The 22,076-nt window shown below is 44.8% G+C and overlaps 2 protein-coding genes and 1 non-coding gene across 4 annotated transcripts in view; all 3 read right to left on the minus strand.

Moving 5' to 3' along the window:
- Positions 1 to 282: 282 nt before the first annotated feature.
- tomm20a (translocase of outer mitochondrial membrane 20) lies at positions 283 to 2,101 on the minus strand. Its single transcript, XM_085478133.1, has 5 exons — positions 1,892 to 2,101; positions 1,544 to 1,590; positions 1,373 to 1,454; positions 1,045 to 1,187; positions 283 to 794 (listed from the first exon to the last, which is right to left on the minus strand). The coding sequence occupies exons 1-5, from the start codon at positions 2,013 to 2,015 to the stop codon at positions 750 to 752; spliced, it is 441 nt and encodes a 146-aa protein (XP_085334259.1). The 5' UTR covers positions 2,016 to 2,101; the 3' UTR covers positions 283 to 749.
- On the minus strand, positions 871 to 1,007 carry LOC146695747 (small nucleolar RNA SNORA14). Its single transcript, XR_014923760.1, has one exon. It is a non-coding gene; the product is annotated as a small nucleolar RNA SNORA14 (small nucleolar RNA).
- A 1,593-nt stretch (positions 2,102 to 3,694) lies between the features above and the next one.
- Positions 3,695 to 22,076, minus strand: part of arid4b (AT-rich interaction domain 4B) — a 38,910-nt gene continuing 20,528 nt past the window's right edge. The window contains exons 6-24 of one of the 2 annotated variants that reach the window (XM_085478134.1): positions 20,425 to 20,504; positions 20,189 to 20,280; positions 18,064 to 18,205; positions 16,797 to 16,876; positions 14,423 to 14,499; positions 13,614 to 13,762; positions 13,440 to 13,512; positions 13,158 to 13,252; positions 12,965 to 13,062; positions 12,584 to 12,782; positions 12,242 to 12,447; positions 9,852 to 10,034; positions 8,700 to 8,784; positions 8,406 to 8,601; positions 7,062 to 8,279; positions 6,797 to 6,907; positions 6,381 to 6,605; positions 6,150 to 6,296; positions 3,695 to 5,997 (exon numbers count right to left, since the gene is read on the minus strand). In XM_085478134.1, the coding sequence (XP_085334260.1) occupies positions 5,846 to 5,997; positions 6,150 to 6,296; positions 6,381 to 6,605; positions 6,797 to 6,907; positions 7,062 to 8,279; positions 8,406 to 8,601; positions 8,700 to 8,784; positions 9,852 to 10,034; positions 12,242 to 12,447; positions 12,584 to 12,782; positions 12,965 to 13,062; positions 13,158 to 13,252; positions 13,440 to 13,512; positions 13,614 to 13,762; positions 14,423 to 14,499; positions 16,797 to 16,876; positions 18,064 to 18,205; positions 20,189 to 20,280; positions 20,425 to 20,504 (3,608 nt within the window). In that variant the 3' untranslated portion in view covers positions 3,695 to 5,845. The remainder of the gene's footprint in view (positions 5,998 to 6,149; positions 6,297 to 6,380; positions 6,606 to 6,796; positions 6,908 to 7,061; positions 8,280 to 8,405; positions 8,602 to 8,699; positions 8,785 to 9,851; positions 10,035 to 12,241; positions 12,448 to 12,583; positions 12,783 to 12,964; positions 13,063 to 13,157; positions 13,253 to 13,439; positions 13,513 to 13,613; positions 13,763 to 14,422; positions 14,500 to 16,796; positions 16,877 to 18,063; positions 18,206 to 20,188; positions 20,281 to 20,424; positions 20,505 to 22,076) is intronic. The other variant, XM_085478135.1, reaches the window with a different exon arrangement.

Here is a 22,076-nt window from a genome sequence, read left to right on the forward strand (position 1 = left end):
TAACCCCATTTCAGCAGCATGTTTTATTACTAATGTCAGCAATTCACAGATCTTTTGTTTTGCACCTACATGGATGGGATAAGCACAATAGGTTGGCTCACTCCCCTCCATGTTCATTAATATTTATTGATACAAACATACTTGTCCCCAATTCCTGCACACCCTTTATTTGAGGGGAAAGTGAAAGTGCCCTTGCTCCATATTTCAGAACTAAATGCTTCAGGTTTTCCTGTGCATTGCTACTGCCATCTACTGGCAAGTGGACAATCAAAAAAGTCAACACATGTTATCATGTTTTATTGTAGTATTACACAGACACAAAAAAACAAAAACCCAGGTGAAAGACTGGAATGCCTCTGTTTTTTGTTTTTTAAAAAGTACATATTAATTAACCTGCAAAATCATTTATATAAACATTACACCACAAGCAAGTGTTCTGTAGACAGACTCACTTCAGTCCAAGTCACAAACAGAACAAACCGTCTACATTCCTGTTTACATACTTAGGTTGCACTTTAAATACAAACAAATGGCTACATAATAACCGATATGTTGGAAAGGAGGAATGCATTTCGATAAATGTAACCTGGCAGACGTTCATCCACCTCAAAGTGCTGTGATGGAGGGAAATTCATCTCAACCGATGGCCAGTGAAGCTCAGAATTCGCAAGCAACTGAACCGTGCAGCAGTGATAGTGTCTAAAACCCCCCTTCCCTCATAGATTTCCATCTCATTCACACACATACGTTCATTCGACGTCATCTTCTGCTAAAGACTGAGTGCCGATGAGTCGCTGAAAGAGAGGAAGAAAATATCTTTCAGCGATTACCCATTACAGAAAGGCAAATCAGTTACACGGGCCGTTAAGTATTTTTGTCTTAGAGGTGAAATAACCGAGAGCTACTGACACACAGCTCTCAGCTTTGGATGATTCTAAGGTTTATTCTTGCACCCTTTCTTGTCCCAGAAATCACAAATAGCAACTGGGGGGTTTTCAAGGATGCTAAACAAAAAAAAAACAAGGAGATGCAGGTAACTCTCACCTGGCTGATGCTGGGTAGTCTGGTGAGCAACATTTGGAAGACTGGAGCAGGGAGCGTCTGCTGAAGCACCTGAAGTAGCTGCTGAGGTTGACCACATACTGCAATGGCATTGGTCAGGTGGTCTACACCTTTGTCAAATTCACCTGGGTTAGGGAAGAAACAGGTTTACAGACCACATAAAAAACAAGCATTAAAAATGTATCAGGGCTTAAAACTTTGTAGAGAGTCACTACACCAGTGTAGCCACAGTTACAGTGATATGAGTGGTGTGCGTCTTGCGCATGCTGCAAGCTTCCGTGTGTTTTCTGTGAATGAACATGTGGCTGACCTTGTGCTAGGAGCTCCTCTGCCAGCTGGATTTCCTCCAAGAAGAATTTCTGGACAGCTTCTTCGTCCTTCAAGTTCGGCAGCTTCAAAGTCAAGTTAATAAACAAAAAACAAATTTAAGCTCCAACTAAACAAAATGAGAGAAGAATCGATTATTTTCTACATGTCCTACCTTTGTAAGCCCAGTCTTCTCACTGGAAACCTTTTGCTTTCGTCGACCTGTGAGAGAGAAGTGGGTTTTTAAGACCATGCTGCATGTTTAGTTTGCTGTTGTACAACACGGAAAACACGAGGGAATAAGTTTGCTAGCTGTTGCTTGTAGCATGCTTTTTCTTCTTCTGCAGCTGAGGGAAATAATATTAGAGCAAATGTTACCATAGTCGGAGCTTACAAGGCTACAGAAAATACGCAGTCTTGATTAGTTTCCAGAAGCTTTAAGTGTTTTTTTTAACGTCCTCGCGGTCACATGGAGGCTAACGTGCTACGATGCTAAGTTTACGCCGTTGACATGCACACTTACGCTCACGTAACTTTTCCTTGAAACGGGGGTCACTCCGCCGCTTCCTGTCAAAGTAAACACAGTATGCGATGAAAAGAGCACCACACACCCCGGCGACCAGCGCGCTCGTCCTGCCGCTTAACATTTCTCAAACTACTTATGAACAGCCACGCTCGCCGCTGACTAGCAGCTAGCACGCTGCTGAGGAAGTGTGCCAGGAAGTACGTAAGTGATGACGTAGACGAAGGCGGGAAATGTGACCCAAATTACCCCAAAACATCTGAGTTAGCAACAAACAAGCTCAAACTAAGGAAATAAAACATCCACTAATAACCATAGACTGTATAGTATTTTATATACTGCCTGTGCTAATTAGCAAAGGCAAATATAAATAACGCACAAAGATTAGTTGCTTTTAACCATCATTAATCTGGTTAATAATCTGTACTTTACCAAAATTAATGTATAATGTAGTTAAATTACCAATAATAATCTGTCGAATAATTTGTTTGGCCACATTTCGCCCCTTAGCACTTTTACCCAGCCATGCTTTAAATTAAAATCAAAATGATGAAGAATAATATTTAAGATATAAATATTATAAATACATAATATAATAATAATATTAATATAAATTGATAAAAAGTTAAAATGCTGCATTTAAAAAAAATAATTATGTACAAACTAACAAAAACAAGTATTTAAATTTATGGTTTAAAATGTAGTCTTTCAGTTCTAAGGTTTTACGTCTTAGATAATAAAAAAAAAGTTTTTATTTCTTATTTATTTAACAAAAATTAGACCAAGAGGAAAAACTAAGCACACCCCTATAACAGAACCACCTCGCTGTGACCTTATCAGTTTCTCACATCTTTGTGGAGGAATTTCCACTTACTCTTTTTTATAAAGTTGCTTCAGATGGTTGAGGTTTGCCGGCATTGATTTATGCACAAATCTCTTATCTCACCGCAGCATTCCACTGCAGCACCTTCATCATTTTGTTTTTGTTTTTTTAAGCTATTCTGTTGTAGATTTGCTTCTGTGTTTGGGATCATTGTCCTGTTGCATGAACAAATTTTGGCCAAGCTTTAGCTGTCGGACAGATGGCCTCACATTTGGCTCTAGAATACTTTGGTATACAGAGGTCTTTGTGGTCGACTAACTGCAACATGCCCACGTCCTGTAGCTGCAAAACAAGCCCTAATCATCACCCCTCCACCAGCCACCATGCTTGACAATTAGTATGAGGGGGTTTGTGCTGATGTGTAGTTTGGTTTATAACAAACATGGTGCTGGGTATTATGGTCTGATGTATCTACTTTGGTCTTGTCTGCTCTGAGGGTATTGTTCCAGAAGTCTTGTGGTTTGTTCAGATGCACATTTTTAAACCAACACTGCTGCCATGTTCTTTTTGGGGAGGAAAGACTTTCTCTGGAGACAAAACACATGATACTTGTCCAGTCTTTTTCTAATTGTGCTGTCATAAACCTGGGGTGAATTTCCTGGGATGCCCACTCTAGTAGTTTTTATCTTTCTCGCTGTAGAGCGATTGGCTTCATATTGTTTGGACGCTGCATTAAAAGCCTTTCCAAATTGACGGGCAGGTTCCCCAAGATGATTGCTGGTGTCTTTCCTCGTTGCCGTTATGCTAACACACCGCTGAATGCTGCAGACTGGCAAACTGCCAAAACCTCTGCTTTGATAGAAGTGATTACAGTTGCTGGTCATCACTGAATTATATAATAACAGAGACGTGTCTGAGTAAAGTGCTTCAAAGACTTGACTAAAGTTACTTTCCACCACTGATGCAAGAGACACACCGAGTACTTCACAAACTATGGCATTTATTTCAAACAGAGGCTTCTGCTTTGCTTACATTTTTACAATAAATTACACAATGACCATCCTCAGATGAGCCTAATAAATACTATTGAGCATTTTTCAATAAGCTCCGTTACTTTCTGTTGATCTATGACACAGACTTTTTCCTGTATACAAGTTCATACAGCTTTAGCTTTAGGCCATGTACAGGTTGGAAAATAGTTCAGCCACATCCAAAAACCACCATTCTTCTCTCACAAGCACAAGCTATAGAAAAACAAAAGACACAAAGAAAAACTGGATAAAAACTAAAGCAAACATGAAATTAGATAAAGACTCAAAACTGATGAGAAAGGGAGAACAGAACAACATTAAATGAGCTCAAATAAACAGAACAAGAAAGAGGACAAAAAAACAAAAACGGAACATGCTGCAACCCTCAGTTATTTACACTCAAACTACAGTTAAAACCATAAAACTGTCTGTACAGAAAAGTACATGTTATTAACAGTGCAAGATATTAAATAGCTCGACTCAAAACACTTCTCAATATACAAATTTATAACAAAAGCATACAGTTACATACAAGTGCCGAACAAAATGTAACTTCCGGATATCATACAGTAGGGGGGTCTATACAAAGGAAACACTGGAGATGTCTTCAGAAATGTATACATGTACGTCACCTTATCATATAAATGCACATTTACAATATCTCTACCTTTATTCTGGTCATAGTACAAGAAACAGAGTCAAACTTTTTTTTTTCTTTTCTTTTGGTAGGGATGAGTGTGAGAAGCAGGCATGTCATGCCAATAAAGTGTGCATCATTTCGATGAAGTGAAAATGTACTTAAATAAATTCATGTAGGTGGAAACACTGAAAACGTGGAGTTCGGCTTTGATTGTGTGTGTTCTGACTTTTGACTCGATCCGGTTGCAGATATGCAACATTAACATCAGTGAAGCTGATGCAACTGAAGTGGGGGGATTGAAAAAAAATGGAGGATGGAAACATAATGAAAAAAAGCAGATGGGCTTTTAAAAAGGCTGATGAACTGATTTAATGCATCCATTGCATTCGCCAACCTCCATCATTGCACATTTTAGACTGTTATCTCAACAGTAATCTGTGGATGAGTATTCAGTAGTAGATTTGCAGGTGATCCAACACAGGAGCTCTGCTTTTACAATTACCGTAATAATCCTAATACACTGATAACATCCCGTCGTTACCTGCCAAGACTTAGCCCTTCACTGCCCGCTCACTCGCTCACTCACAGCGTTCTGCAGTCTTTTATATGGGACACGTTGTTCCAGCTAACGCTCTGATCTGAGAGGAGGATCAGGAAAAGAAAGTACTGTCCTTTTCTCAAAGTGCCCCCGCGGAGAACAACAACAACAACAAGAAAAAAGAAAAAAAAAGGCACTACAGTATCATTCCTTATGATCCACTGAGGCCATCAGCGGACATACGATGGTGCTGAAACCTTATCCATCACCACCTACTTGATTCAGACCATGTACAGGAGCGATTGCCTGTACATGGGGAGGGCAACCCCATCCACATGAAGGTCCTTTTTATTTTTCTTTGTGTTTTTTTTAATGAAACAGAGAGAAACATAGCAAAGTTACCTTTCCTATGCCCTTAATGCCAATGTGGCAGCGTCTCTCCTCCAGATTTCCAGAAATAACATGGCGAGCGCCATGTTGGGCTACGAGGACAGATGACAGATGGTCTTCACTGGAAATCATCCCTTTGCAATACAACTTTATCAAATGGAAACAATTATTGCTTGCAAAAACAATTCTTTTAAATGTTCAATTAAGTAAAGCACAAAAGTCAAATCTGTATATATGTTGGGTTTGGTTTTTTTGGACAAATTTCACCCGCCCCACCCCTACACAATCGTCATAAAAGTGCACTTAAGTGCCATTAGCTTGCCGAGAAAACAGTTGTCAGTAAAAAATAGTGCTTGTTTCTTCTCTTTTGTTTTGTTTTTTCGTGGTTTTTTTGTCTCTGGTCTGGTTTTTGTGCCCCGTAGTTACAGTATGTGGGTCGACTTTTTCATCCTGTTGAAAGGGAATCGGGGCGCTGACCCCAGGGTGCTGGTTAAGTGCTTCGTGCGGTGTGGCTCCTTGCTGGGTCGTCCTGTCACCTGCACTCCACTGAAACCCCGGAGTTCTGAGATGAGGACGATGAGGATGATACCGGAGGGTCTGCCAGCGTCAGCATGACTGCCGCTGTGAGCGAGCTGGAGGACGGTGAGGAGGAGGAGGATGATGAGGAGGAAGCGGCCACTGTGCCTGCAGAGCAGAAGCAGTGATTGGTTAAGCTGATTAAAAAAAGAAGAAGATGCGACAGTGACTTCCTGTTTTACTCCTCTTGCTTTAATGGTGAACCAAATTTAGTAAATAACATGCTAGTTATTATTCCAGGCAATAAAGAGCTGACTCACTTTCTCGTTCCTTCTTCTTCATGCGTTTTCGTCGTCTGTCGATAGAGGCGACCTCAGACTTGAGGGAGAGGTAGTGATTCCTGATGTCCTGAAGTTTCTCCTGAAGAAACGAGATCCTCTCCAGGCTGGTCATCTTCTCCAGATCAGCTGAGAGGACCCAAAATGAAAGGATAGGTTCACAAGAAGCACTAAAGAGCTGACAAGCATAAACCAAATGGGTTGGATACGCACACATCTGGAAACTCCACTTGTACACCCGCGGCGATCTTCCGTGGTTATCCCGGTGCTGTGCGTGGTCTGCATCACCCTGCTTGTGGTATTTATGGCTCGAAGGGGGAGATCGCCCGTGACATTTGGGCGAAGTGGCAGCCTTCAGCTCCGATGGGTTGTTTTTAGAGGCAGTTGATTTGGCAGTGCCCTCAACAACAGACTGGTCCTCGCTGTCACTGCTGTTGGCTGAAGAAAAAGAGGAAAAGGAAAGAAAATGCAGTGAACAGGAAACGCCTCAAATCCTCTCCTACCTGGCATCTGTTACATGATGCCTGCAAACGGGTTAATAAATGAAACGGAGACACATGAAAGCAGTGCTGGCGCTGAAAATGAGAACGTTAGCGGGTGTCATCATTTCTACCCACAGCTCTTCTTACCTGTTTTCCTATTCTTTTTGGGAGGCACACCGAGGCTCTTGCGGTTTGGCTTGTGTTTCTTTGTTGCGCCGCCAGTCTGTGATTCTTTCTGCCGCTTCTGACTCGCAGACGCTACAAAAGAAAAGAGTGAGAAGACGGTGAGGGAATAGGCGGACTGTGAAATGAGTAGTCAGCCTCTGTTTCTTTAGTATTCCATCCTGAAGAAAAATGAGTTGTGTCACTGAAAAATAAACCTGTTAAAATAGATTTTTGCTGCCACTCGTACCTTTGGACTTCTGTTCGCTCTCCTGCTGGCTGCTGTTGCTCAGCTCGAGGCTGCAGCTGCTGCTGCTGTTGCACGAGAGGCTGACGTCGAACACCTTCGAGGGGGAACTCGCCCCTTCGTCCTGCAGCTCTCCTCCTAGACTCTCCACCTCCACTGTGCTGCTATCTGTCTCGCTGCGCCCGCCCGTCACCTCCTCCTGTACTGGCCCTGTGGGAAGAGCGTCTGAAACCGGCTCTGAGGGCAAGGCAGCGGGTATGGATGGGGCCGGGGAGGAAGGCTGCGCTTGACCAGACTCTTCCACGGCGCTGCCTCCTCCTCCCGATGGGGACTCCGGCGTCGTCGGTGGCGTGTTGAGTACAGAGTTGCTCCCGCTGCTCGGGAACTCCCGGAGCTTCTCGGTCTCCATCTGCTCCTGCGAGGTGTCGTCCTCGCCTCTCGCGTCCTGCTCGACGCTCGGCTCTTCCATACACGAGGACACCGGTGGGGGAGGAGAGTTTGCGGCCTCCGTGTCCGAGTCAGAGAATAACTCCTTGAGAGTCTTCTTTGGCCACTGGGCCTGGATGCTGGACCACACGTCTTTTTGTCCTTTTGGGCGAACGGCGGGCCTTTCCTCTACATTCCCAGAAACTTTGGCTCTCTTTTCGGGAATCTCCCAGAAGCCTCCTTGTCGGCTGGTTTTGCTTTTCTCCTTCATTCCGTTGTACTTCTTGGTCGGTGACCCCTTGGTTTTGGGGTGGGTTCGCTCACTTTCCTCAGGCTGAGCCTCGGCCACAGCTGCACCCTCATCATCTGAACTGCTGCTAGATGAGGCCCCCCTCTCCTCTCCAGGAGCGGCTGCTCTCTCCTCCCCTCTCATCGGAGAACCCGCAGGTAGCCAGTCAGCACTCCTGGTGTTCCTGGTCTTAGCTTTGGATTGACCTTTTGGAGTCCTCTCTGCTGCGCTGTCAGCTTTCCTCTTCCTCGTACTTGCCTCTCCCTCCGACTCTGGTTGGCTTCTGCGCTTTCCGGCATCTGGGCTCTCCACACTGACGGTGTCCTGGGCCTTTCCCGTGACAGGACAGGGTTTGGACCCTTCGGACGGGGCTCCGCCCTCCCAGCGCTCTGGAATTTGCGGTGGCTCTGGTTGGCCTTTTCTGAGACGGCTCCCTGGCTGATCCTCTTCATTATGCTCTCCCTCCTCAGCTTCATGCTCGCTTTCATCCGTGGACACCTCGGAGGCTGAAGCAAACAGAACAAAGCTTTATTAGGTTGTTAAAAAAACAAAACAACAACACACATCAGAGTGACGCGGTCCTAATCTGCTGCAAGTGTGCATGACCACTACAGCCTAATGAGTGTTGCTACCTTGCAGGCCATTGAGGATAGAAGTAATTTCTATAGCCTTGACTGGAGACTGCTGAGGCCCTTTGTCCTCACCCTCGTCCATCTTGGAAAAGACGTCCTGGCTCAGGCCACACTTGGAGCGCGGGACACGGTTAGCGTTGGACGAAGGGCCGAGGACCTCCCTGTCATCGAGCCTCTCCAAATTGTCTTGCATTTTCTGCCAGAAGTCAACATAAGTCAGTCAGCCTTTCACTTCACGACACCAAACCGGGATTTTAAGACTTAATAAAAGTCACCGGCTCTCCAAAGTCATACCTTAATTTTTTTACGGTGCTTTATTTTTGGTACATTCTTATTGGCGGGTCGCACAATCTTGTCTGCTTTGATCCACTCATCATATCTATAAAAAAAAAAAAAGAAAAGAAAAAGAAAGAAAGAAGAAAAAAAAAGGAAAAAAAATCAAGTACAAAGACGAGAAAGAGTTTCATCATTTAGGACTTTGAAGAAGGAGCTGTGAAATATTCTCTCACACCACCCACCACCACACAGACGCTTCTACTGTCTGACCCCGACATATTGCTGTGACACAGTAAGCCTCAACAGCAAGAGAAGAAATCCCATGGTGTTATGTGGAAAAAAAGACACAACCTTTTTACGATGAAGAAAGAAACAAGATAGAACACCGACCACCACACAAATCATATTCAGTAGAATTCACACAATACCGAGGAAGTGGGTCGTATGAGGAGGAGGGGAGGGGGGGATGGAAGAAAAAAGTTTCACAACATCACACACAACAGACACAATGCAGAGAACATCCCACTGTCTTTTATAGAGTGCTAGAGGACCACACAACAACATTGAGACGATGAAATGCCGATTGCACTAGTTAACCTCTGTGTCATGGTACCCTAACACTCTACTCAACACTGCGTTTAACCCTGACCCGCTGGGGAGGGGGGAGAGGGTTGAGAGGTAGAGGTGAGTGTAGCAGCACTTAGGTTGGCCATTCAGTGTTAGCTCACATTCAAATATCACATTGTAGGATTGGAAGTTTTGTTTGATTGTTAAAAGACTTCAAATTGGTTAAAAAAAAGAAATAAATAAAAAAATCAGGCTGTCTGTAGATCTGTTTGAGAGACAGACAGCTGGGGGACAGACAGACAGGGGATTTTGGTCAAAACTGAGAGAGAGGAAGCTGAGGAGTGAATCCGCATCAACCCGATACTCAGTTGTGTTTCTGCCACTAGATGGCCCAGTGCTCTCCATAATCAGAGTGCTGACCATGGCACTGGTTCACACGAAGCAGAATTGCGAGGAAGGGTTACTGCTGCGGGGACACCCACGTAGGCGGTGATCCCATGAGTTAAGAGATGGATTTTTAAAAATTTGTTTTTTTGGTCTGTTTTCTTTTGAATTAGGGTGAAAATAGACGTTTAGGTGATTTCTCCCCAGGTCCTGTCTTACCTGACGTTCCAGCCACAGTAGTGCACCAGGTAGAGCACCTCTCCCCCCTCCACGTCTGCCTCTTTCACAGTGGCCTCGTACGTCTTCAGATTGCGGCCTCGCCCATACCTCACCTGCACCTTCATCCCCGGGGGGTAACACTCAAACTCCTCCCCTTCCTCCCCCTCCTGACTGCTGTCATCCCTGCAAGAAAAACAGTTCAGCACTTCCTGGCCCTAGGCTATAACACCACAAAAACCACCACCCTCACCCATCCACCCCCAACTCGCTGCCTGCTGCTATAACAAGCCTGTTTTCTAGTCTATTTGCTCCACCCTTGCCTTTCCCTGTCTCATTACAACACTACACCTTCACCTGCACAGAAACATAAGCTGCCTTAGCTCTAGTCCAGCTGCATCATTAATAGAAAAGCCAGTCAAAGAACAGTACATGAAGTGTTTCAGCAAAAAAACAAACAAAACACATCATTCTTTATTCTTTCATAGTAAAAATTAATGATAAGAAATCACACTACTGTTATGCTGTCTAACCCCACACACACACACACACAGGGGATTCTCATTCACCCTCGTACGCACGCTGTAAAGAAACAAAGCAGCCACAAGAAGGAGCTAGAGGGAAACAATCAGGAGATATAGGGGTGGTGCAGGGGTGTCAGTAAGTGTTTTAGGCGCCAGGGGGCCTCGTGGGGTGGGTTAAGCATGGCAAAGCGCAACGGGACAGGCAACGCAGCAACTTAAAGCGAGGCTACAGCACTGAGAGGAAGCACGGCTGCGAGGTCCTAGTCGGCCCGCTGCGACGAACAACATCTACAGCACAACACGCCTCACAGTCCCTCCCAAACTTAGCTCCTCAGAACGTGCAGACGGGCTTATTTCCAGGAGCCGACTGATTTTTAAAAACATTTCCACCCCTGATTGAAAAATAAATAAAACACACAAATATCACGTAGATTAAGACTCGGCTTGCTCAAAATGAGCACAATTCAACTGCAGTGCTCATCATTATGAGTAAAAGCCAAAAGGTCAACAGTCCAAGTGAACTTTCCAGCAAAGCCGTTGAGAAGGCTTCATCGTAAAAATAAGCACCTGTCCAGCAAGAACTCAACAATAACTCATCGATGTCTCCTACTAATGCATCGCCTTCTCGTTTAAGCTCACAGTAAGCTAGTTTCAGTGGCTACACGCCGTCTGTGCTGATGCTGGAATGAAAACATGACCCTGACACAACACCCGTCTGTTCCAGTTTACAGCCTGTAAACATCAAACAGGTTTGATATGATCAGAAAAGCTCAGATCAGATCAGCCTGCGGCTTGTCCACTGAGTGCATCCGTAAACTCGTAATCTGCAAGGACGTTGATCCCGACAAAACCGAAGGATCAAGGAGACTTCTGACTGTCATAGAGGTCACAAGTGGTCTTCTATCAGCAGGTATCTGTGGCCACGGTTGGTGTAAACTACAGATAACCTCCTCATAACGTGCAGGAATTTTGCAGTCCTTCAGTCAGACACAGAGACTCAGTAAACCAAGAACCTGTTTTCTAGCTTTCAGCAGTCCAAACAACACAACTGTACATCTGTCACTGTGGACGTTGAACAAACAGGTCTGAGCTGGACAGACGGCGCTAATCACAGGAGGCAACAGGGAAAATGCAACTGCTGAGGCCAAACTGTACAACAATCCATTTACCAACACTCAGAGTTTTCCTCTAAAAGCATCTCAAGCACTGTATATATAAATATATATACATATCTCACAACTGGAGGGTTAATGCATCTATGACAACATTCACACACATGGAACATTTAAATAAAGCTGAACACTGAAAGCCAAAAAGATGAGAGAAAAGACAGGAAGAGGGTGGCAGAGAGAGAGATCAGGAAAGGGCAGGAATCAAGAAGAGCACAGCCATGTTGTGCACTGAGTGAGAGAGGCTCGGCATGGTCAAACAATCCCAGCGAGCGAGAGACAGCGAGAAAGCACAGCATGACATGCCAGGTGAAAGGTAGCAGTCAGGCTTTGGTGCTCTAAGATGTCTCTGCCAGCCGATGTCGACTAAGCAACAAGGAATAATAATAGCACAAAGGGCAGTGGATAAGAGCTTAGTTAGAGGAGAGAGAGGAGAGCGTGCCTCTCTCTGGTTAGCAGGTAAGAGTATACGGCGTATTAGTACTTTTAAGGTCAGAAGGATCACTGCTCCTCATCTGCTAATGGTGTTCTAGCATCATGCTGCCACCAAGGAAAGCAAATACCTCGAGTCCTTTTGCATTCTTATTTTGCTTTCACATGGAATAGTTTTACCATGCAGGAGCTCATGTTTGTGCCCTGACCATACGTTTTGTTTTTTAAGCAACTGTGGAGGAGGGAGCATCCCCTTCAGTGAACCTACCCAGAGTTGTCCTTGCTCTCCTGCTCCTCATCGTGCTCCTCCTTCATGTCGTCGGCTCCGAGGCGAGCCGTCGACGAGCCCTCGTCGGCGTCGGCTTTGTGCGGACCGTCCTCTTCTTCGTCATCGCCATCGTTTCCGCCCTCTTTCCCCTCGCTTTTCGATGTTTCGGATTCCGTTTTACTCGGGGTCGAATCAGGTTTCTCGTCCTGTGAGAGAAGGACGCTTTATTATTGTGAAGGTTATAGACTGAGAACCTTCACAGACATGACGCTTTATTATGAGAAACATGGGAGGTGTGCAGAAATTCATCTAAAATAACAGACAGCACTCGGGATAATGCACCTTGCAGATAACGGGCTGTGTGCTACAAGGTTCTCCGTCCACTTGGGCTTTCGGCTCTTCGGCAACTGATGACGTAGGAGCCGTTTTCCCTGCCTCCCCCTCAGGTTTCCCCTCCCCCTTGGTCCCCTGCTTCAAAGGGAGGTCCATTTTGAATGTGATGGCAGTGGAGGTGCAGTATTCCTCAAATCCGTATAAGTACCTGCGTGATGAGACATTCAACACATCCAATTAGATTTTCCAAAGTTTAATCTTACTGCTCCAAAGCGTGCGCACGCCGACACACCTGCGTCGCTCAGAGTTAATCACACAAAGATGAAAAGCAAGTCGACTGGAGGATTTTGCATTTTGAAAGCTTTCGAGCTGTGGAGTGTCTGTACGTACTTGCGGTAAGCACATTTGACGTTGTAGCCAGCAGCTGAGTTGAGCACGGGGATTCCCAAATCCTGATAGACTTGCTTCCAAACAGAACCGCTCTCAATCTGCTCAACAAGGGAGACAAAATTCAGAGAGAGTCGACACCAAACGAAACGAGAGCGACATCAAACTGCTCTCAGGGGCGGGCAGTAGCACTCACATTGTCAAAACCTCCCAGTTTGTGCACCAGCCTGTAGAGCTTGAACAGGTTGAGGTTCCTGTAGCCCAGAACCGGCCGCTTGTTAATGGGAGTCCCTGAAGAGGAGAAGCAGAAGGCATAGGTGGATGTGGTAAGAAAAGCAGCACAACATGTTTGTCTGCTGGAGAAAATTATGATTTTTCTTTTTAATAGGAAAAAAAAAAAAAGAAGACAAAATTCACAACCTGTCTCACAAATGAAAATAAACCTCAAACATCACACTGGTCCCTGCCCTGCTCTCACCTCTGTCTTCCATGAACTTGTAGAGTTGCTGCAGAAAGTTCTCCCTCTCCTCGGGGAACGGCTCCACCTCCTCCTGCAGACAGGAAACAAGACAGTTTGGCATCTCTCTTTTTTTCTTTTTTTAAATCTGGGAGGTTGTAGGATAAGAGGATAAGTGCGCTCTGCTGTCTCTACCTCCTCCTCTTCACCACTCGCATCCTCCTCCTGCTCCTCCTCTTCGTCGTCATCATCCTCTTCGCTGCTGGAACTTTCCTCCTTCACTTCTGTCTTCCAGATGCTGGGCACGACCAGCTGCCTCTGGAACTCCAGGGCTGCGTCCAGCGCTGAAAGAGCGGATTAATCGAACCTCGTAAACACTTCTTGGAGCTGTGCGTGCATCACTGCATGCTCAAACGACACACTTATACCTTTAAAAATGTGTTCTACACTATATACAACAATAACAATAATACGCCCACATAAAAGCTACAGTATAAAAAAGACCAGGAACTCTGGAAGCATGAAAACCTGCCAGTGTTTGCACAGTGACGCACAGCAGCTGAAGCATCCAGCCACAGTGTCACAGGTGGGTTTTAGCAGTATCTAACCACCTCGGCAGATGCTTGTTTTACGCTTTTGTAACGCGGAAAATATCACAGTTGTGAGTCAACCACCTGTGAATATCAAGACGGGGACAATACAAAGCTGTTTGCTAAGTGCAATTACGAGAGTACGAGCTCAGCGGTGGAAAAAAATTTGAATAAAATGAAAAATAATGTAGCACTTTTATAAAAAAAGTTTAGTGAGGACTTTAAAAATAGACTGCAGAGTGACAGGAGCTCTCCACCGCTGCGTTCTCTCCAGAACATAAACAAAACTTCTCTGGTCTTCCACTCTGCGAGTGTTTTCTGCCAAGTGTGTCAGCGTACAGAGCTGCCAGCAGACGGCTGATAAAAGGTATGCTCTGCTGCGCACCACTTCTGTAGCACCGACTTCAAACTCACCGGGTTTGAGGCTCGCGTCAGCTTTTGGAGGGCAGCTGCTGTCGAACTCACGGACGTCCTTCTGTAGCACCATGTAACTGCAAAAAATAAATAAAAATATAGCAACTCTGATTAGAAAGTGTGGAGTAGAAAAAAAAAAGTTTTCTTAAAACAACAAAGTCTAAACAGCTCAGAGCTCTACCGTATAGTCTTATTCATTAAAACAACCTTACAGCTGTGCGCCAATCAAAGCCTCCAAAAACCTGAGCGGTCACAGACTACTTTCTTACAGCACCCCTAAAGCGGCTGGGCACAGTCAGCTGCTGGCGATTTGGCAGACACACGGATCAGTGAAGCTTGTAAGCTGAAAGCAGTCAGAGGTTTGGCTGGTGAGCAATGTGAGGCGATTTGCTGTGGTATCTGTAGGCAGCTGAGCAGATCCAATGACTAGATTTGTCATGGAGTGAAATTTTAAAGAAACAAGTGTATAAAAGCTAAACGACCTCACACTGAGAGAACGGCTCGGTTTCCTGGCATTTCCTTAGATAATCACTACAAACACGGCACTGACAAGGACACCTGTCTGTAACTCGGAGAAACCACGTGCAGGTTTGTTTAGCTGAGGTTTAAAACCCACTCACGCTCATTACACTGTCTTTTTCCGTTGCAGGTTAAAAAACACAGACAAGTTTGCAAGCTGGCTAAATGGGGGAAAAAAAGTGGAAACAGGAAAGACTTGTCAGATCTGGTTACTGTAGTAACAGTGGAAACAGTAAGACCACTTCCTGACAACTCCTGCCTCACCCCTGGATCTGACCTTCCTTTCCCTCAAAATGTTTTCCAAGCCATTGTTTTTTTTTTGAAAGACATATTCAATGGTTATTAGTAACAATATACAACTCTCCTGAGGAAAGCGAACACACTGACCCCGGGTGCTGTGCGGGAGAGGTCACGTGGCCTATGGATGTAAACCCCTTGTTCAAAAAACAAACCACACCAGCCTGATAATAGCTGAGAAGAGGTTGTCAGAAAAGATAAAAAGTGGAATAATAAACAGTGACAAGTGTGTGCAGAAGAATGGAAAGGCACTTGAAAGCAGTAAAAGGGCTAAAGGAAATCACACAGCACTGCAGCGACAGAGAGGATGCACACTCAGCAATCAAATGTGCTTAAAATGTGTTTTCTTATGTCTCACTACTACACTCTAAAAATGCTATGCGTAACAATAATGATACACATGTTGGAAATTTTGCTTAATGCATATGAGAGCAAACCGATTGGAGACGGAAACAAACTGAAAACAATCATATAGATTTTCCTCCTCCTTTCATTTGCTGTTTTTTGCAATCTCACCTGGATGCACAGTAGCGCTTTCAGCGACTTAAATCAAATAGCTGCAGAGCAGAAAGAAAAAGTACTCCAATGCGATTCCACTTGCAAACAAGACAAAAAAAAACACCACACAGGTTTTTCACAGGGTGCCCTCGGTCAGAGAGGAAATACTTCACAGCCGTACAACTTCCAGCTGGTCTCCGATTTATCATTCTTTATCTTATCCCTTTCATCAGCTCTACCTTTAACCGAGTGATAAGACTTCCTGTGCTGCATATTTGTCTTCAGCCGCAGATTAAGGAGGTCACGCCGGCGACTCGCTCAAGATTCCTTTTAAAGCAAGTGTATTTAGTCATTGCGGGAATTCAAACAGACAGGAAAGTAGTCTTTGGAGCGGGCGAACAAGCGCCAGATTAATTTATGCTGAGTGTGGGCTATGTTTCTACCCACATGAAGAAAGGCTGCAGTAACACAACCGCCAGCTGAGCTCTTGACAGGACTTATTTCTTTCTTTACCACAGACAAAACAATCTGGCTGTGTGGTTCTATGCCGAGGGCAGGCTGCAGGGAAGCTACACTACCTCTCCACACCAGTAACTCACAGCCTCAGGACAAATAAAATAACAATAGGCGATGCTGCAGAGGAAGGCTGTGTGCTTGAGGCCTATATGAGCCTATATTCCTCTAATCAATGGAGATTTGAATTCATTCACCAAACACACGCACAATTACTTAGTCAAGAAATACAAATGTTATCTGACAGAGCCACAATGGCCGTACTTTACATTAGTATTAAATGGTTAGTGTGCAAATTGACTTACAAACAAAAATGAATCAAGAACAACTTATATAAATGATCAAGGGCCAGCGCAAAGCATCTGCACGCCACAGCTTTACTACCTCTTAGTTTTGTGGCCGACAAGCGGCCCAAGTTCCCTCTGTCTCACTTTTCATTGATTGCATCATAAATTATGCTGGATAAGCTACTAATAATGATTAGTGCAGAAGCAGCTTAACACAACAGAATGTAAATGTCGCTTTGGGCGAATTATTAATGACTCACAATTTTCCATCCTTGAACGAGCGCACAAAGACGTTGTCCTTCTTCACGGTCATGTCTTCGTGGCAGTCGGGGGAGATGACCTTGTTGCACAGAAACAAGAGAAAGTCAGAAAAAGGTCACGTGAGGTGGTGCTGAGGCAATAAAAAGAAGAAGAATAGGGGAGGGGTGGGGGTGTATCAGAGAATGACTTAATGACTAAAGCGGTTTCAGCAAAAGGGCACACTAATTGATTACAAAATGTGCTGCCTATGATACAAAATCAAACTAGCAGGAGAGATGAAGAGCGAGAGATGACGAGGGGTGGGCACCCGCCAGCATCATTAGCAGCTGGAGCTGAGGAGGAGAACTAACGTGAGGGCTGCTACTCCTGCCGGGGTCTAACCCAAAGGAAGCAGCGCATTTCCAGCAGACCTGCGTACACTCAGGCTCACGGGATTGGATGCTTTCACTTCAGGTCCATGACTCACGCCTGCTGTGTGATTTCGAGCTCTGTCACATACGCTCACACGTGCACGCTCGTGTCTTAGAACTTTTACATAACAAGGCCACCCAAAAGAGCCCCTGTCTATCACAGCCGCGCATCATCTGTTGCACGAGACAGCTGCCAGTGTACCTACTCCACCCCTCTGCCATATGGTTGCAGTGTAAACAATGACAGGCTACTGTGCAGTGCACTTCTCTCAACTGTCACAAGGAGGCAGCATGGAGCTCAGTCAGTAGCAAGCCAAGAACAACAAATCCTGGAGGCGGGGCCCCTGCTGACTACACAGTAAAAGGGACAGCTTTCCCCACCCTCTCCTATTCTCCCAGTTCTACTTGTAACACTTACACAAACAAACAAGGCCTGTCACTATTTCATTGTGCGCTAACGGTGACTGAGAGTTACAGCTGGGTGGATGGAAATGGATAGGCAAAGACTGAAGACATCAAACTGATGTCTGTCTGACATTTCGCACACATCATGGAAAACAAGACGGGGGTTTTTTCTTCTGCAAAATAAGACTCGAGCTCTTTTTCGTCCTTCAAGTCGGAACATGAAGTCTGTCTGGATATGAAATGTTATTACATGCATATTACAGCATTTGATGGAAGGCAGATTCTAGCACAATAACATAATCCTGCTGAGTGCTAAGGTTACATAAGCAGGCATTTTGATGAAACTGCATAATGCCGTGACTTCACTGGAAGCCCGGCAGCAGCAGCAGCCCCCGTTCCTCCACAGCGATGCTGCAGAGAGCAGCAAAGGAAGGAAAGCTTATCAGCTCACCAGAGCAGGATACCACGTAGTCTTCTTTTTGTCCCCGGTGGGAACCCCTTCCACGCAGACCACCTTGCCGAACAGGTCTTCATTCTGCCGCTGATCGCTCTCCTCCTCTTCACTGGAGGATGAGGACAACTCCTCCTCTTGACTGTGGGAGGAAGGGAGACTTTGCTCAATGGACAGAACGGCACAGCGAGCATTCATATATTACACCATTTACACCATTTTACCTTCATTACACGAATTCAAGTATACCACGTGAGAGCTGCTGTTGATTTTAAAAGCCACTTAGCAAAAATGCCAAACATTCCTAAGTAATGAATCTGATTCTGAGTATTTGCTGCTTTTCTCTGTGTTATGCAATATAATATAATAAAGAGGCGCCGTGAATGGTCGTATTCCATTTATATTTCAGTTACAGAAAACTGCGTGTCTCAATTTAAAAAAGGGAAAAAAGGGGGAGGCAGATGATTTCTGATAACCAAGTCATCATTTAACTGCTCCTCAGATTAAAAACAACACCTCCACCAGTCTCCACCTAACAATCCATCATTGTCTTATCATGTAGCACAGTGAGACATAAGGTTGCCTCTACTGATGAGCTCACTCATTAGGATCGGTGGGTAAAAAGGAGCCGGCTCGCTGTGTGCCGTCTGACAGTCTTCCTGATGCTCGGGCAGAGCCCTGACAGATAGCCTCGTCTCTGAGTGATCATGCAGGAAGCACCGAGAGGCAAACAGACCCTGCTTTTCTCTTTTTATGGCTCACGGGGCTCTGAGCACAGCTCTATGTACATATAAACACACGCAGCATTTGGCACCACTCAAGAGCTGTAAATCAGCCAGGCTGCTACTATTACAACAACAACAACAACTAAGCTGTGAATCAAAGTCACAAAGAAAACACTAACTCTTCAATGAGGCACAGACTATTATTCATTTAGGGGAAAAAAAAGAAACGTTTTCTCCACTTGTAAAGACTGATGTTGCAGGGATTGCTTTACAGTTGTCGTTGCTTTTAAAGGCAGCAATTTAAATAAACACATTCTGAGATACACTCGCTTTTTCTTGTTGGAGGAGACAATTGATGGCACTCTTACCACCAAACAACACGGGTAACAGCTCTCCTTATGCTCCTTAAAAAACAAAGTAAAATAAGCCTTAAAGCAACCTAAAAATATCATTAATTAACAGCTCGTCTATTTCTTGGCATGGTCAGTGACTCCTTCTCTGTCGTCTGGCAAACTCACAGCTACATAAACTTATTTCCTCTGTTTCCTGTGTTTATGTTAATGCATATTTCTCCTCTCATTTAACTCAGGAGGGCAAATTAGCATGTTTTCCAACAAGTCAAACTATACACCCCCCACCCCCCTTTTTTTAAACAACAACTTAAAAGCAGGCCTTGTGGCTGCTATCTTTACAGAGCAGCCAATCCCTGCAGTTCAAAAGCTGAAACACTATTAGTGCACGCTAAAGAAACAAAAGGTCCGAGGTGCTAATGTGCAGCTGGGACCGCTCCGAGTCAATATTGCATCAATGCTTAGAGTAATATTGACTTCTCTGGGCCCCATTAGCAAGAGAATAAGATTATCTAGCCAAGTGTCCTCTTTATACCAGAGAGGAGCTACGAATATACCCAGCACCAAAAAAAAAAAAAGAAGAAGACCCTCAGCAGTTCTTATTCCCTCGATGAAAACTGTGCCGTCTCCCAGGAGCAGGGACATCAGAGCATAAAACACTCACTGCAACATTAGACTCAAAGCAGGGAAAATTAAATAAATAATTTAAAAAAAAAGAGATAACGTTCAGCAGGACTGTGCCACGCTCATTCTGCCTCTCCAGCATGCATGCGCACACACTCAGGGAGCCCGCTATGATTAAAGAGCTGGAGGAGGCGAGCAGGCTCTCTCTCCTTCCAGGCCTCGGGGGCTCTTTATGAGGGGATGGAGATGAGAGTAAATCTTTCATTTCAACTGCTGTCAGCACACTTAGAGCAGGGCGAGTCTGTTTCTGATGTCGGAGGATCGGAACAGAAAATACCTTCCCACTGGCATCACAGGCCTCTGATAAAATGAAGCTAAATATGAGCGCTGCGGGATTGAGCACAGAGACCAGTGGATGATACTCACATCGGGTTTGATCGCCGACCGCGGTTCCCCTTCTTGCCGATGACGGGTGTGCCGAAGTGCTCGGGGTTGGTGAGAGGGAGTCGGTCAAGTGTCTGCGGTGGAGAGAACACAACCGGACAAAAAGGTTTACCCTCTATTCGCACACTTATAAATGGATTTATACACAAAATGAGCTTCATTTCCCCAGAAAGCAGAGATGAGGCTGTTATGGGACTGAGGGGCAGTGAGATACTTGCCTCGCTCTCCGCAAAGTGACGCGCTCCTTTCAGGCAGAGGGAGGAACGCCTCAGGGTCTTCTCATCGCCGTCATCAAACACTGCGGAGATAAAAGACCAACTATCAGACTGCGAGCCCACCGGTACCCCCGCGCCCACACAAAAACAAACTCAAGCACAGACAGACTCCTGCCTCAGTTGCAAAATGCCATCGCGCCTCAGATATACTGCAAACAAATGATGCTCGTCTTTTAAGGCTCATACGTTCTCCAGCAGGCAGCCACGGTTACTTTCAGCTCACAGATTTACTCGAGCTTCAAGGACCCTCTGCTACACAGAGCTGAGTAAACAGCAAAATAAAGACGTGAGGAGAAGCGTCTCAATTTAATTCATATCTCTCTGATATTTTATCCATAAATGAGCAGCCATTTGTAAAATGCGCTCACATGTGAAAGAGCACTAAATCTAACATTAAATTTAATAATAATGACCTCAAGGACTCTTAAAACAGTCTCTTGGATCGCAAAGACAAACCCTGGGTTGTTCATTGTTCAAACGTACTTGTAGACAACAATGAGGGGAACACTTGAGGTAACTTCAACAGTGAGTTATGTTTTTGTTTTCCCCACCAGCGAATGAAAAGAATGAAAATGTGCCGAGATGAGTGTTTTCAAGGCGCAGAAAACCCCCACGGGTGCTCTTAAGTGACGAGCAGCTGCCGAGAGACTGGAAAGCTTTGCAGCAAGTCTATATGCTGTGTACTCTGGATTATCCAACAATGTAACTGCGTGCTCTTGACAGACTCGCAATTACAAACTGTGGGCACAAAAAAAAACCAAAAACAAACCCCAACACCAAATCTGTTCAGTTAGAAGCTAAAACTTGGGGTTTTTGAGGTTCTCACCACCCTGTCATATTTATTTTGAACTTTTTATAGAGCAAATGATTGATATCACACTTCATCCCCCTACATGTAGCATCACCAGCATTTCTCACTTGCTATCTTGTGTTATATTACAGTGATTCCCGTCTTTTTGGCCCACAGTGTTCTTCTGGTTGTTCTTTCTGGTGTTAAGATTAGTTTAAACTTCATGTATTCATACATAGATACTCTAAATTATTCATTGTTTTAGCTAACTATATACTAATTGCTAATAAGACACTTTTGGTTTCCGCTATTTAGCCAAATACACCTACTGGCCACTTCATCATCTGTTAAAGTGCTCATTAATGCTAGTACGTAATCAGGCAATAACATGACAGCAGGTGATTTAAGTGACTGGTATTTTCCCATATAACCATCTCTAAGGCTTACAGAGAACGATCTGAAAAAGAGAAAAGATCCCAGGAGGCACAGTTCTCTGGGGGAAAGTGTCTTGTTGATGTCAGAGGTCAGAGGAGAATGGTCAGACTGCTTCAAGCTGATAGCAAGGCAACCAAGGGACATCAAACCCTGAAGCAGATTTGCTACAGCAGCAGAAGACCACACCGGGTGTCACTCCTGCCAACTAAGAACAGGAAACTAAGCCTACAGTTCACACAGGGTCACCAACCAGTGTAAACAACATGAAACCATGGGGAAATGGAGAATCATGGATGTGCAGCTGACGCCATCATTTAAATATGGACCAAAATCTCTAAGCGATGTTTCCAAAAACTTGTTGAATTAAGGC

Source organism: Copadichromis virginalis, linkage group LG13, assembly GCF_057382275.1.
Source record: "Copadichromis virginalis isolate Kocher_CV1m ecotype Utaka linkage group LG13, C_Virginalis_male_GT1.1, whole genome shotgun sequence".
Lineage (NCBI taxonomy): Eukaryota > Metazoa > Chordata > Actinopteri > Cichliformes > Cichlidae > Copadichromis > Copadichromis virginalis.

Coding starts and splice junctions, on each gene's coding strand:
- tomm20a (XM_085478133.1), bottom strand. CDS start 2,015: ATGTTAAGCGGCAGGACGAGCGCGCTGGTCGCCGGGGTGTGTGGTGCT. Junction 1,591..1,891: donor CAAGGAAAAGTTACGTGAGC/GTAAGTGTGCAT, acceptor TCTCTCTCACAG/GTCGACGAAAGCAAAAGGTT. Junction 1,455..1,543: donor AGAAGACTGGGCTTACAAAG/GTAGGACATGTA, acceptor TTGACTTTGAAG/CTGCCGAACTTGAAGGACGA.